At 36.3% G+C, this 16,358-nt stretch overlaps 1 protein-coding gene across 4 annotated transcripts; it reads right to left on the bottom strand.

Annotated features, from left to right (window-relative positions):
- Positions 1 to 3,182: 3,182 nt before the first annotated feature.
- On the bottom strand, positions 3,183 to 13,338 carry LOC149188303 (putative LRR receptor-like serine/threonine-protein kinase At1g67720). Of its 4 annotated transcripts, none has more exons than XM_089411633.1 (15): positions 13,113 to 13,338; positions 12,891 to 13,017; positions 12,715 to 12,786; positions 12,395 to 12,499; positions 12,031 to 12,102; positions 11,706 to 11,774; positions 11,534 to 11,605; positions 11,361 to 11,432; positions 11,007 to 11,179; positions 10,685 to 10,893; positions 4,640 to 4,766; positions 4,483 to 4,542; positions 4,199 to 4,391; positions 3,934 to 4,066; positions 3,186 to 3,821 (listed from the first exon to the last, which is right to left on the bottom strand). In XM_089411633.1, exons 1-15 carry the CDS (start codon positions 13,330 to 13,332, stop codon positions 3,519 to 3,521), a joined length of 2,007 nt encoding a protein of 668 aa, XP_089267759.1. In that variant the 5' UTR covers positions 13,333 to 13,338; the 3' UTR covers positions 3,186 to 3,518. The 4 variants fall into 4 exon arrangements, with proteins under 4 accessions (XP_089267761.1, XP_089267759.1, XP_089267762.1 ...); XM_089411634.1 differs by having other exon boundaries at positions 3,188 to 3,821; positions 12,395 to 12,463; XM_089411635.1 differs by lacking the exon at positions 11,361 to 11,432 and having other exon boundaries at positions 3,183 to 3,821.
- Between the last annotated feature and the right edge of the window lie 3,020 nt (positions 13,339 to 16,358).

Here is a 16,358-nt window from a genome sequence, read left to right as displayed (position 1 = left end):
GACCAGGTCTTAGAGTTTGTTTTCAAGCCAAGAAGGCCTGTGACTAGACATTTAAGAAGGTTACAAGAGGCAGAGCCAGAGGTAAGTGAGACAGGGGAGGTAGCAGAGTTCCTTGAAGAGCCTGTGGTTCCACCAGTGCAACCATCACTAATGCACAAAGATGACAGAAACAAGGCAGTTAGCACTCAAGAAGAAGAATGTAGCTTTGAGGAGGTCAAAAAGAAATTGAAGTTTGCCAATCTTGAGATTGCTCAACTTAAGAAAAGGGCAAGGAAACATGCAGTTGAAAAAGCCACTTTCAAAAGAGTAAAAGCCATTTGGGAAGATGGAAAAGTTCCAAGACATGAAGTAGTTGACAGTCATGCTCAATATTTCACTTGGACTGTCCCTACAATAAAGGAGGCAAGATATATCAGAAGGATCAATGGTAAATTAAGAACTAAAATTAGGATGATGAAAAGACAAATTGAAGACTTGAAGATTCAATTGAGTGAACCTGAAGGACAACCTCGACTTAAATGAACCATACAGTAAGTGAGGAGTCTTAATACAATTTTGATGTGGAACTTACCTTTTTGAAGATTGTTTTTGGATGGATAATGTCAGATTTATGTGGCCCATTAGCATATGGTGAAACTATAAAGAAATCTCAAGAATGAAAATTTTGAGAAAAAACTGTGTTTTTGACTCACATAGCACGCTACGAAACTGTTGTAGTTGCCAGTTTTGTTTTTTGTGGATCTATCTTGAAAGGAAAAGGAGATTATTTTGAAAAGGGTGTTGCTGCAGAGATATAAGAAGACCACTTAAGAAGGTTTGAACCCTAAGCAAAGGTAGATTCAAGAAATGAAAGACATATACAAACACCAAATCCTGCGCTATGAAAATAGTAGTTATTTCGTAGCTCAATCAGTTTGTCATGCTTCAGGCAACATTCAAGAGTTTTTGTCTTGGCACAAGTGTAGGAGCAGGGTCTATGGTTAATTTAATGCATGTCATGTGATTAAAAGAGACAACATGGTTAGCAGAGACTTCGAAGAATCTTCTTGAAAACCAAAGCAGCAATACAGGGGGCAGTTTCCTAGTTTCCAGGACAGTCAAAGGACAGGTAATCGAAGGCTAGCATGGAGTTTAAAGTCATCACCAAAGCCAAAGTTGAGGAGGGACAGCTGTCAAAGACCGAATTTATTCCATAGTCTAGGTTGTTGCTAGCATAATAAGGAGTTACACTCCTAGTTGTATTAGGATTCTAGGACTGTCAGTTAACAGCTAGTTGTAATTAATAGTTTGTTTTAAGTATGAATAGGTGTCAATGTCAAGTAAATTCGAATTCCCCTCAGGTTTGAGGAAGGAATCCAAGATTGTAATTAACTCTATAAAGGACAAGAGGTGTAATGCACCAGGGGTTGGAAATTTTTCAAAAGAACACTCATACTGTGTTATTGTGAAAGACTGTGTTTTTTATGTAATACAGTGATTTGGCTTTATTACTCAGGATTCAGAAGAGAGTTTAATGTTTGATTGTCTTATGGTTGTCCTCATTTCCTCACTTGTAGTGGTATGAATGCATGTTACTTAGAACTCATTGACAATGCTCTAACTTCCTTCATGTATTTGTAGACTGTGTTTCCTACATATTGTTATGTGTTACTGATATATTGAACTCTTGATGCCCTGACTTCCATGTAAAGCTAATTTTGCTGTGATACTGAAACATTTTCTGACTCCATAAGCCCAATGGATGTTTATTGATTGTGTTCAACCAATTATATTTCTTCACTTATTTTTCATAGAGTTAGCCATCTAATCTTTAATTAAAATCTTTAACCTAGTGAGAGAGCCCTCTCAGGTTGAGGAGGCTAAGCCTCAGCCAAAAGTTGGTTTGAAACAGTTACTCAAGGTCTTCCTGGTTAGCAGCCTATCAAGAGAAGGTTTTGTGATAACAGGACCTACATTCAATAATCCAAGCGTGGTAGAAATATGGCCTTCAAGTAATTTGATATTCTAAGTGAAACCCAGATTTCTAGATCAATAGATCAAAAAATTTATCCAACGTGGACCGTACAAAGAGAACTATTCATATAAGTTAAATCCAGGCATGGAATCCCAGGTCGAAGAAAAAAGGTGATATATGGGCCACGAACCTCGGATGCAATTTCTTTGAAAAGATATTTGGGCCTCAATGGTTGGATATAACAACCAACAAAGAAAAGGTATCTAGTATAAGAGAATTGTGAGGCTTTGGAAACTTGGCAATCGCCGAATCTTCCTCGATCCAAATCTCGGAAGAAAGGTGGATTTTTGGGAAATCTATTTATAATATGAGATCACTGAAAGAAAAGGATTTTGGGCTTAAGCGCCTTTGGCGTGAAGTTTTTGGTATGGAACACAATCATATGGTGGGTTCTAGGTGAGTCGTAGGTGCTAAATTGTGTAACGATGTTTGCGAATCACGTGATCAAATTCAGTGAAATTTAAGAATTTCGTTGCAAATGAAAAAAGGTATGGAGACCATCATTTCAGTTGAGTAGTGGATTAGAATCATCATGACTAGTTAATTTCAGAAGATTAAAGTGATGAACCATGAGATCAAGCACAAAGGACATAGACTAAATGAGAAAGTTTACACTAATCATCCTTCTTATTAGTTATAAGTTGATTCTTTTGATTTTGTTTTATAATTGACTTGAAAGTTCTTCAAACACATAGAATGCAATACAATATGTCATAACTCATCCATTAACTTATCCAATCATACTATGGTTCTCATCTTAATAATCCAAAACTCTTAATCTTTAATAGAAAAAACAGAAATCATATAATAACATAACTAAAAAAATATCGTACTCATAAATGTGAAAAGCATTTTCCAAAAATAATTAGCGATACTTTCTTTATGTCATCTTTATCTTCATCTCCCTGTCTCATGGCTCAAGTGAACTTGGGTTTTTATACATGTCATTTGCTATATTAAATTATCAAGGAAATCAAGGGACAATCATGAGAATCTTAATCTTCATGTTTTCGTCATAAATATATTTTCATTAAATTTGAAAATCTAATAACCAAGTCACCATTCGAGTTCAACTAGATATGAAACATGAACTTAATTTAAGAATTCAAAATGCGTATTGCAATTAAGATATTGTCTTTATCTTCTCTCTATCTCCCTCTTGTAGTAACATAGTAACCGTATACGTAATCTAATAAGTTATAAAAAAAAAAGAGACTATTGTGTAAACTTGTCACAAATTGTGTTTCAAAGCTTAAGGGAAAAGAAAATTATTTTCACTATTACCAAAACATTTCGAAAAAATATATTAACATCGTGTCCTAACGTGACACATACATGGCATTAAGGACTATTTTATGGGCGGGGTCTTAACATTACCCAAAGGCCAATTCTTTATGTAGAATTTTTGGAAGTGCTGACCATGACCATGACACATAAAAGGATGAGAAGAAATCGAGAATGACTTGAACTTCCGTTACCAGTCCAAACTGTTGTATTCATAAACTCATCTTCCCACTTGCGTGAGGTTGGAGCTGTTGTCGCTCCACTTCATGTTGTCCACCTGAGAACAGATAGGGTCGGTCTCCAAAGAAGCAATTGTCTCTGAAATTGGAAGATCATACTCATGTATAATAGCACTTTTTATCTCTGCCACTACTTCACTTGCGCTGGGCCTATATGATGGCCTACTCTGAACACATCTAAGCGCTAGTTTAGCAACCTTAGCAACGGATTCCATGTCGTAGTTTCCATTCAACCTCCTGTCTATGATAATCGCTATGTCCTCCATCTCTACATATCGCGTGACCTGCAAATGCGTCCGATTATAATTATGGGTAGACTCGCTGAATATGCGCTTGAAAGTCATAAATTATGTTCATGTTGCTTTTTCTAGAATGATCAATAATCAAATTCATTACCCATTGAACGATATCGAGTTCATCTTCAGGTACATTTGCATTTATGGGTGATCTGCCAGTTAGGAGCTCTAACAAAACCACACCAAAACTATATACATCGCTCTTGTCCGTCAACATAAGAGTGCGAAGATACCTGCGGTATAGATTCTCATCAAAATGTTAAGCTATTCATGTACACTAAAACAAAAATGAAACGCCCTTTACTCTTAAAAATTAATGCAATTCCACAGTAAGAGTAATAGGAAGGGTTATATATGTGGTTTACGCTGGATCGAGGTATCCTAGGGTTCCTTTCACAATAGTGCAGGTAACATGAGAAGCATCACCACCAGGTGTCAACCTTGAAAGACCGAAATCGGCGATTTTTCCATTCATATTGTTGTCTAGAAGGATGTTGGTTGTCTTGATATCTCTATGAATTATCTTTGGGGTGCAACCCATATGAAGGTATTCCAATCCTTCGAACACAAATCGCTGGTTAGATGAGAAATAAGGTAATCAATAGATACAAAAATATATGTTCATTAAATGCTTTAGGAAAAGTGTTACCCTGTGCTGCATTTAAAGCTATTTTGATCCTGGTTTCCCAGTTTAGCTCAAAAGTAGGATCTGGAAAATTAAAAACCAAAAGATTTTCCATTAATTGGTAATTTTAGCACGTTATACGCACCCTTCAATCAAACATGCTTCTAAGCAATATATTTACCATAAAGGCGGTCTCGTAGGGACCCTCCGGGCATGTGCTCATAGACGAGCATAAGCTCTCTCGATTCAATACAGTAACCGAGTAAAGTCACCAAGTTCTTATGATGGACTGTAGAAAGAAGATTAACCTGTTCACCAAGTGAAGTCAATGGCACGAAATTTGAATTCCAATCATTTGTTGGTTATTTTTCTTTTAAATGGGGAAAAATACCAAAAAAAAACAAATATTCAAACACACAGAGGCAATGCTCTGTTTTTTACTTTGCTCCAGGATCTTTTATGCACAGAAGACTTAAAAAAATTCACTGAGAGAAACAGAGTATTTCACCATAAGAGATTTCTATTTATTAAAACAAAAAAAAACTGATACATCCTCTTTTACTGAGAGGGATTTACCAAAAAATAAATACTCTGCCTCTTTTACAAAATGATTTTTACACTGCTGTGTAAAATCATCATTCACTGCTGTAAAATCTCCATTCACATTTACTGGTGTAAAACACTTTTACATGCTGCTGTAAAAGCAAAACTTACAGAGTTACAAAAACTCGCTCCACCATTTCCTTTATGCACTGCTGTGCAAAACTACACGTGGTTTTTCCACACACCTGAAATTACATCACCCTGGTTCTATCTTTTTACACACTGCTGTGTGGGTTACAATACATCGCACTGCTGTGCCTCACTCTTCAATTTCATTACATTGCACTGCTGTGCATTACCATACCTCTTCTACCTTACAATGCACACACAAGAAAACATTACATATATATTCATGGCAATAAAACAAAAGGACTTACATACGTTTTCACTTGCCATGCTTCCGTAAAAATAAAAAACAATAAAATTAAATGTTTTTATCAGCCTTTACTTGTGCCCATACTCCCGCTGAAACAAAATTAAAAACTTCACCAAAACTTACCAACCACAGTAAATTGCATTTACTGTTTTACTGACATTTACTGGCGGTAAAGGAACTTTTACTTCACGTCAAATTTATTAGCTGCTGACCTGTACTTTAACCATTGACTTTATTTGCATCGCATCGCAACTTTTCTCATGTCAAAGACCCCGACTCTATGACATTGCCGATAGCGATGTGCCGATGCGATATCGGCGATCGCTCATCGCACAATAACAAAATCACTTTGTAAGTCCTCCGCTGCGACTTCGCCGATGCGATATCGGCGATCGCTCGTCGGAAGCACAAAAGCTTCTTTATGATTTCTTCACTTCGACTTTGCCGATGCGATATCGGCGATCGCAGTTGAAATTATATTTTCAACACTCCCCTTTAATTTCAACTGCTGGGCATTCAATCTTACCCAAGCACTTCCTCTCATGGAGGGATTCACCAACACTGCTGTTACAAAGACATCTTCCTCACATAGAGGGGTTCACCAATCTTCCTCGAATAGAGGGATTCACCAACTGCTTCTGCTGCAGTTCATAAACAAACAAAGTTGTCTTCCTCTTAATAGAGGGATTAACCTGAAACTGTGCTTAAGAGCACCTTCCTCATGACAGAGGGATCTACCAAACTATGCTAGAGAGCATCTTCCTCTGAACAGAGGGATTCACCAATGTAACTGTGCTTAAGAGCACCTTCCTCATTACAGAGGGATTCACTAATGACAATGTGCTTAAAAGCACCTTCCTCTTCAATAGAGGGTTTCACCAAATGACTGCTTCAAATGCAGTTCCAAAACAAACAACCATTGCACTGCTATGTGTGCAAACTCATTACGATGTTCTTTTATGCTGCTGCATATTCTCTGCTGCACTGTTGTGCCATCTTCTTTATTGTGTCTACCTCACACTGCTGTGTCTACACTTGCACTGCTTCTGCACTTTTCAAAGACAAAATACTCTGTCTTTCTTGGAACAATTACGCTGTCCCAATTTACAAATTTACACTGCTGTGTGTAAACATTTCTTTGCAAACTCTTCATTGCTGTGCCTTCCCTTTCTCACATTCACCCTGTTGTGTGAGAATTCTCTACTTGCGCACTTATGCGTGCTTCCCTTCACTCATTACAATCATACTTCTGCTGTGTCTCACTTGCATTTCAGATGCAACCAACACACTCAGTGCACTTACATTTACTGTTGTAAAAAAATTTCTTTTACATGTGCTGCTGTCCATTACCTTTCATTTCTTCAACAAGACTTCATGCTGCTGCATTGCCTTTGCAATTTTCACTGTCGTTGCCTTTTGTTTCATCATACTGCTGTGCCCATACTCTTGGCACTTCATTCTCCACAAAAAAAAACACAGACTGCTGCCTTTTCTCATGCACCCTTGCTTCACACAATCTTAATCTTCATTTTTTTTTACACAATACACTATTGTGCAATTCCTTTCATTTTTTTTGCTGCCACACAGTCTTATACATCCAGTGTGCATTAAAAATTTGCTGTCCCTGTTTTTCTTTTTATGCATTTCTTTGCATGCTGCATTGCATATGAAGAAAAACATTACATTTTTTTTACTGTTGTGTGAGAAATTTCATTGCATTCTCAGCCACTGGGCATTTACGCTCTGCTGCGTTTTGCCTTCTCATTTTCTTCTCACTGCTTTGCATTTTCATTCCCAATACAAAACATTTCATCTGCTGTGCATTACACTCATTCTGCTATGAGTATGTTCTCTCACATTACATAGAAGGAAACTACCTTCCATTGCTATGCATTTCAATGCATGTGCACCACAAAAACATTTCAAACTGCTGTTCATTCTAATCCATGTGCTCCACAAAAAAAATTTCCAAACTGCTGTTTTGTGTTCTATCTTCCCACTGCTGTGAGGGTCTCCATGCTTTGCATTTTTCTATTATCTTGCTGCTGCTCTTTACATTTCGGCGCTGCCATCTTTCTTCTTTATGCATTTCTGTGCATATTGCATAAAAACAAAGCAAAAACATTGCTGATTTCATCACTGCTGCATATTACCTTTTGGAGGAATTAACAACGATTTCATTTGCAACTGCTGCGCTGCAATACATCCTCCATAAACAAATGACTGTTAATACAGTTCAGCAATCAAAAATTACAAGCTCCCCTTTAGTGTATGCATGTCTTCTTTTGGCAGACTCTTCTCAAAATAAATTTAGATCCACTCGGGAGTTCAAGGGGTTTTCAGATTGCCTTTCCTTCCTTCTCCACACTTGTGTAACTTTCTTCTTTTGCATGGGTCTAGCTTGCATAGGAGCCCATGTTAAGTTACATTCACGTGCCATATGCCCAATGTTATGACACTTGAAACATTCTACATTTTTCATGAATGACATTTCATAATTTCTTCTAAAATTGTTTCTTGGAGGTTTTCGGAGACCACAACATTTATCTTTATGAAATGCTCTACAGTCTTTTGCCATGTGACCAAAGTTTGAGCAAGCATAACAATAACCATAAAATGAACTTTGGTACCTGAGAGATGGAGGTTTTCTTGATGTACTTCTGAAGCCTTGCTGCCTTGATATCCTTTGATGATGACCATTGCATCTTGCCTCTTTGCCATCAGCTACATTTCTTCTTGGCGCTGGTTTTCTGCTTGGAGCAGGATTTCTTCTATTGCAGCCTTCATTTTTCTCCTTGCCTTTGCTGGAACTAGGAGCATCACCATCTCTTTTTGGCTTCTTCACATCTCCTTTGCTTGAAGCATCTTCATCCTTGTTTGAGGATTCACCTACATACCCAAGTCCTGATTTATCAGATGGAGATCTGTGATAGCTGAGCATGTCATCCAGAGCTTGAGAGCTCTTCATGATCTTGTTCATCCCTTCAACCTTCTTCCTGAGGAGGACAATCTCTTCTTCCAACTTTTCACATTCATTATTTTTCTTTGCTAGTTGTCCCTCAGTTTCTTCCTTGCTACGAGTAGCTTCAGCTGCTACTATTTTGAAGGAGATAATATCTGACTTCATTTTGGAGATTTCTGCTTGACTGCTCTCCATTTTCTTTTCAGCTCCTTGTGCCTGCTTCCTGGCTTCTTGTAGTTCGGACTTAAGGGAGGAGACCTCTACCTTGTACTGTCCAATCTCTTCTACAAGCTTATTCACTCTCTTGTGCCTTTGTTCAAGTTGACTTGTCAAGGCACCTGCCTGCTTCTTTGCTTCATTCAGCTGATTTGTCATGGATATGACTTCTTCATGATGTTTCTTCTTGCATTGGTCAAGCTCCTTCTTGAGCTTGGCTAGCTCTTCATCCCTTTCTTTTACTTGAAGCTTGATGAGGTCAAGCTTTTCATTCTCAGCTTCTATGATGGGTTCTTCTTGACTCATTGTCATGGTCAGTGCTCCCTTTGCATGAAGGTCATGCAGTCTGTCCCATATATCCTTTGCTGATGAATATTTTCCTAGATTCTTCTTCACAGAATCAGGGAGTCCATCCAAGATTAGTTTTACTGCTTGTGCATCATACTCCATGGATTCTTCATCCATCTTACTGTCATCAATCACTGACTCCCAGACTTCAATCCCCTCAGACATTAGAAAATCCCTCATCATTATTTCCCATACATCAAAGTTTCCATGAAACTTTGGGGTTTCAAATAGAATGTATTCTAATGGATTGCCTTCTAGTTTAGTAGAAGAGGGAGACACATTTTTAACAGTCCTGGAGGCTTTCTTCTTTGACCTTGCCATTTTTATCTGGGCTTCTAATACTTGACTGTGTTTTTTTAAAACAACTGACTGTCTTTAATAATAACTCAGAAACTTGGGAAATACCTGAATCCCTTTGGCTGAAACTTCACACTGCTGGAGAAGCTTTCTGTGCTGCAACCACACCTTCCTTCAGCTTCTTTGAGTCTTCAAAGAGCCTGGACTAGCTTTGATACCACTGTTGGGTATTTTTCTTTTAAATGGGGAAAAATACAAAAAAAAAACAAATATTCAAACACACAGAGGCAATGCTCTGTTTTTACTTTGCTCCAGGATCTTTTATGCACAGAAGACTTAAAAAAATTCACTGAGTAACAGAGTATTTCACCACCATAAAAGATTTCTATTTATGAAAACAAAAACTGATACATCCTCTTTTACTGAGAGGGATTTACCAAAAAAACAAATACTCTGCCTCTTTTACAAAATGATTTTTACACTGCTGTGTAAAATCATCATTCACTGCTGTAAAATCTCCATTCACATTTACTGGTGTAAAACACTTTTACATGCTGCTGTAAAAGCAAAACTTACAGAGTTACAAAAACTCGCTCCACCATTTCCTTTATGCACTGCTGTGCAAAACTACACGTGGTTTTTCCACACACCTGAAATTACATCACCCTGGTTCTATCTTTTTACACACTGCTGTGTGGGTTACAATACATCGCACTGCTGTGCCTCACTCTTCAATTTCATTACATTGCACTGTTGTGCATTACCATACCTCTTCTACCTTACAATGCACACACAAGAAAACATTACATATATATTCATGGCAATAAAACAAAAGGACTTACATACGTTTTCACTTGCCATGCTTCCGTAAAAATAAAAAACAATAAAATTAAATGTTTTTATCAACCTTTACTTGTGCCCATACTCCCGCTAAAACAAAATTAAAAACTTCACCAAAACTTACCAACCACAGTAAATTGCATTTACTGTTTTACTGACATTTACTAGCGGTAAAGGAACTTTTACTTCACGTCAAATTTATTAGCTGCTGACCTGTACTTTAACCATTGACTTTATTTGCATCGCATCGCAACTTTTCTCATGTCAAAGACCCCGACTCTATGACATTGCCGATAGCGATGTGCCGATGCGATATCGGCGATCGCTCATCGCACAATAACAAAATCACTTTGTAAGTCCTCCGCTGCGACTTCGCCGATGCGATATCGGCGATCGCTCGTCGGAAGCACAAAAGCTTCTTTATGATTTCTTCACTTCGACTTTGCCGATGCGATATCGGCGATCGCAGTTGAAATTATATTTTCAACATCATTTTAATTATTACTTAAGAGTGCAGCCAAAACATTACTAGGTTAAGTCCAGAAATCGGACCATATTACATGATTTAAGGATCTAAAAGTTACCTCATTCAGGAACTCCTGAACACCTTGTTTGGAAAACGAGGAGAGTACTTTTACAGCTATACGTTTTCCTCGTTCCAATTGACCAAAGAACACAGATCCAAAGCCCCCTTGCCCTATTTTCTCCCTAAAGTTTTGTGTGGCTGCGATTATCTCTTGTAGAGTAAATACGCGAGACTTTGTTGTATTTGGCACTACGATCGTTGAGTTGTCTGCACTTTATCAATCAGGGTTAAATTAGGACAGTCTAAGATTGCTTCAATTCTGGGGTCTACCTTTACTACGTCTCATATTAGAAATAGTAAGATTGAATATATTTCCTGACCTTCGTACAACGCGCTGCCCTCTTTTCTCCTGGTTTTCTTACAATGCAAAACAATAGCTACTACGAACACTAAAACTATCAGTGCACTTCCACTTAATGTCATTCTGAGGGTGAGCTTCACCCTGTGGTTGTTTGGATTTGACGGGATATATAGATAGCGGTTCCCAGAGTATCTGTAACACATCAAACGAAGTAGACGTTCCGTCAAATCTCTTCAGTTTCATCACTTCCTCAGGTATTGGTTGCTCGGATAGCAAAGCAAACATGAAAGATGATACTGAAACTGCAAAATAATAGAATGCGAAGCTGTTGTTAGCACCTGCAATATTACAATCAATAAGAATTTAGATTTACCTGAATACCAATGAGGGATTGGAAAGAAGTTGCGGAGGAATTTCACCACTGAAATTATTATTTTCTATAAACCTGTGAAATGATTGCTCTCTGTAAACCTGTGACCATAAAACTGATAGGAAGGAGAAGATTGATGTATGATTTTACAATAAAAAGATGGGAGAGAGGCGTACAACTCTGTAAGGTTTTCGAGTCCAGAGAGCCAGTCTGGAACTGTACCGGTCAAGGTGTTGTTTTGTAGATGTCTGCACAATAAGCAAATTATTAGATGCCTAATTAAAATGATGACCAATCCCTGTTTTCGTAAAAGTGTAGGCTTGCTCTTATTGAGAACAGAGTACTTACAGTCTCTCCAACATGGTTAAATTGGAGAAATTTGGCAATGGTCCCGTAAAATGGTTATTCTCAAGTGACCTGGTTATGTCAACACGAATCATAGATGAGTTTCACTTCCACTATGGTATTTAAGGGCCAGAAATGTTCACGTCATAACACCTCGGAGATCATCAATCTTATATTGTGTTTGTCAAACTCTGAAGAATGCCAGTGAATTTCACCACTAAATTACACCACTAAAACTTTTCTGCTCTATAAACCTGGAATCGTAGCAATGAAAGTAAAGAAAAGATTGAGTATAATTTTATAATCAAAGGATTGGAGAGAATCATACAAATCTTTAAGGTTTTCGAGGCCAAAAAGCCAGCCCGGAACGTTACCGGTCAAGTTGTTATTTTGTAGATATCTGCACCATAAGCAAAATAAATGGACGTTTCACTAAAATCAGTATAGGCTTGTGTATAATTCTTTTATCATTTAAAATTTATTAATTATTCTACATTAATGATAACAAATTTAAGCCCGGCAACATTTGATTCCTTTAAATGGTTATTCAAGTTTAAAGTGAATTAACATTGATATCATTTTTTAAATGTTATCACATACTTTACTTAGAATAACAATGAATCTAAGAAATTACAATCCATATAAATTTTAAAAAAGCGTAAGGTCTATTCTCTTGAGAAAGAAGTGCTTACAGTCTCTCTAACATCGTCAAATTGGAGAAATTTGGCAATGGTCCCGCAAGAGAGTTATTCTCAAGTGACCTGCTTATGTCAACACGATTAATGGATGATTCCCACCTCAAGTATTTACAGTGAAATACAAGTTATGATCACTTCATAAGCAAACTCCGAAAAATATCCTAGAACATATAGACCATAATGTATACTAAGTTCGAAGAAGTTACATTTCACTGAAGATTTGAAATCGTGATGCATAATTCTGGAAGCGATTTCTTAGGATACAAAACTATGGTATGGGTACAGATAGACCAAAAATAATAGAATTTCCTTACAGGTTGACTAATGCAGTCAATTCTCCAATATTCTCAGGTACCGATCCACTAAGATTCCTTCCTGACAAATTCCTGCTAACATAACATTGTCTTAACCTCTTATATTATCAGACATAATTTCTGTCAGTTTTACAACTTCAGACATAAAAGAATGAATGGTAAACAATTAGATTTACATTTCTGAAATTCTTACGACCGAAGTGCTGTTGTCACAGGAAATTCCTTTCCACTCGATCAAATAGCAAGGATCGGAAATCCAATCTGTTACGCTAAACCTTGTTTTAAGAGCCTGGAGAGCTTCAACTGCAGACAACACAAATTCGTTAAACTTAACATGAGGAATTTCAACCTGAATTATTAATATTATTATTATTATTTTACGAGTAAAGCGCACTTACTGTCTTTCGAATATGTTGCCAGTTGGGTCGGAATAATCGCGTAATACTCTAAAGCATTGAGTATGGCAGCAGTTGAATGGTTGACGGCCGATAGTGTCACTTCTATGAGTTCTGTGGTGTTTACCAGAACTTGTGTTTCTAAGGCAGAATAATTTCGCGCCAGAGTCATATTAGGACCGGCTGATAGTCCATTTATCGAAACGGAAAAGGAAAGGGTCATATCAGCCGGCTCCAGGGTTGGAATTTGACGGGCATTTTGCCCGTCAGAGACCAGTTTACCCGTAAAATACGTTGAATTTTTTTAAATAACCATCTGACCTGACGTGTTGGGAAGGATGCAGAACGTATTTTTGATGGTTAAGGTTTTTATTAAAACGTTATTAATATCATATCTTAATAGTGACGCCTTTCCATTTCAACTTGGAACACTATAATAAATTGATATCATCTTATCAACAAATGAAGTTTAGAAAACACCCAGATGCTTTAGAGGGCAGTTTCCTCGACTTTATTTTACAGAAATGGCCCGCTGAAATTAAAATTCGTTTGCATCATAAGTTTCGTGATTGTGGTTTCGACAAGACTTGCTGAAAGATAATATTCATGACGATCCCGCTATTCAGAGCTCGGTTATTATTAAGTATTTTAGTTTTTTATAAGTTTTTTGGATTGAAATCAAGTATGGTATTTTTAAAGAAATAGTAGGAAATTGTAGATTTGTGTGGATTAAATATTTTTATTTTTTTAATGTATAAATTAATTAAGTATATTTAAAAACCTCTCCAATTTTAAATAATTAAAATTTGATAAATATAATTCTTTAAACTGTTTTGTGTTTTTTTTATGATGTTTTAATTAAAAATATACTTGAAATATGTTAAGTGAATTTAGTGAATTGCTTTCTATAAAATTTTAATATTTTTTGTCTTTATTTTTTAAATATTGGGAAAAATGATTATAATTCAGTGGTGAAATTCACATTGGGGACAATTATCACTGGCAGCTATCCATAATGCAGGTTGAATCATCATGGTTTCACTGGCAGCTGTCCATAATTCAGGTTGACTCGTCACGGTTATTATAGAAAAACCACTCCCTAAAATTACCCTACTCCGAGTTCGAGTTTGACTTTCACCCTTACCAAATATCTCTTAGTCTTGGCCTATTAACCTATTTTCTTACATTCCATGAAATCAAACTCTTAGCCAAACAAAAGCAATTTTAAGACATACCATCTAACTAACAAAAATTGTCAACAATTCCAATTTATGAACACAATTTTGCTAAAAATTTGTAAGTGTGTGTATATTTAATGGTTTATGTTTTACTCTATCCATCACCAAAAAGGTGTGTTATTGAAACACATACTTGTTATACATTAAGTGGTTTCAAGTAAAACAAAACCTAATTTATTAATTGTACAATACCATCAGAATGAAACGAGTCTAAAACATCACTCAAAACTATTTTTTAATTTATTAGAATTAATAAATGTAGAAATGGTGTTGAAGAACTCAATTGTAAACATGATAATATAGATATCTTACCTTGGAAACCTTTTTTGACAAAACCTTCTAGAAATGACCTTTTTTTTGGCTCTTTTATAGTTTAGGAATTATTAAAAATATAAATTATAAACTTATAGATAACAATTTGCGTATTTTTATTCCTAGGCTTCACATTCTCAGTCTTTCTCTATTTTCTTTTGTGCCATTAATTTTGCAAGATTTCAATTTTCCATGGGTAAATCTATTTAGGCCCTGATTTCACCTTTCATTGATTTGCTTTCTTGTTGATGAGCTTGATGTGCATGTGAGTGGACCATGCCAATTGAAGAGAGCTTTCAAGTGAATTCGAATATGCACGCACATAGAAAGTGAAACATATTTTTATTAAAGTAGGAATTACGATACTTACAACTGGCATAAAAGCACCTAAAGCCTAAGGACACACAACTAGGAAAATGGATTTGAGACCATTCAACAAAGATTATTACCTAGTCTCCTTAAATATATGTCTACAAAACTAAGTGATCAATAAGCATCTAGTCTAATAGAGACTTTATATCAAATAATGTTATATATATATATATATATATATATATATATATATATGCCCACAACACAACAAATTTGGCTTGGTTTGAAATGTTTTGTTTATGATGAGATCTCTTCAGATGCTCAATCTTATTATGATTGAATACCCATACGTGTCACCTAGAAGGTACAGGGGGAAGAAAACATATATATTTCGTACTCCTTAGAAGGAATGTCGTTCAATAACTCACAATTCGTTCATTTGATTATGGTAAGTTGGATTAGAATCTAAGTCCAAATAGTTTCCTTGAAATCCAATGAATATGTATCTACCTATTATGCAAACATCATTAAAATTCTCACTTAAATGAATCAAACAATCAATCCATGAGTGTGTTAGTGCATCATCGAACATACATAGCTAAAAGAACAAAACCTCTTTCTTGTCGCAATAATTTTGGACCACAATCTTGCTTGTTCCCACTTACTCTCCCTCAGTGTATTGGCGACCCACCTTTATTGAATTGTTTGGGCCAGAGGTCTGTCACAGTGTCACCATCTCACCACTCACTTATGAAAGTTATCCTATGTCACAATATCACCTATGGAACAGTGGAAGTGTTGCTTCGACTATAATCTGCACCAGATATCGAGTGTCTCAACATATTGAACTTAAAAGATATGAACGATATGGCTCATAAAGCTTATGAAATACTAAAACACTTTTTATACATTACACTTACTTGACCACAAACTCTCCACGGTGGTCCCTCACATTGATTCCATGTGATTATGATCATGGAGAGGATGCAGAGGATAGTCCATCTCATAGTTTTACTTTGTTGGTCATCTTATACGTCCCATAAGAAATCCTTAGTAATATCATGTTATGGCATGTTTGAGTCAAGGACGTTTGATTTCAGAGTTATGGAGATTTTATTGTGAGTGTTCCATATAATTTCAAACCAAATTTCAGAATTCAATAAGTCATTTATGTGTTATGGTAATTTTGTTTTTTCTTTTCTTATGATAGATATGTGTTTTTAATGAAACCTTTATTAGTGAAGCATTAATTTATTATCAAAACATCACTTTTGGAAGGGCAAAATTTTAAACATAACGTTTCTTGAAAGGCATCATAAAGACCTAAAACGTCAAAAAAAAATTGTACCATGGGTAAAGAGGAATCCAAATTCCAACCCTGGCCGAC

Source organism: Pinus tabuliformis, chromosome 3_1 (genome assembly GCF_031772625.1).
Source record: "Pinus tabuliformis cultivar Carrire ecotype Pingquan chromosome 3_1, CPIR1, whole genome shotgun sequence".
Classification (NCBI taxonomy): domain Eukaryota; kingdom Viridiplantae; phylum Streptophyta; class Pinopsida; order Pinales; family Pinaceae; genus Pinus; species Pinus tabuliformis.
Note: the sequence above shows the minus strand (reverse complement) of the source record. Positions and strands in the feature narration are given on the sequence as shown.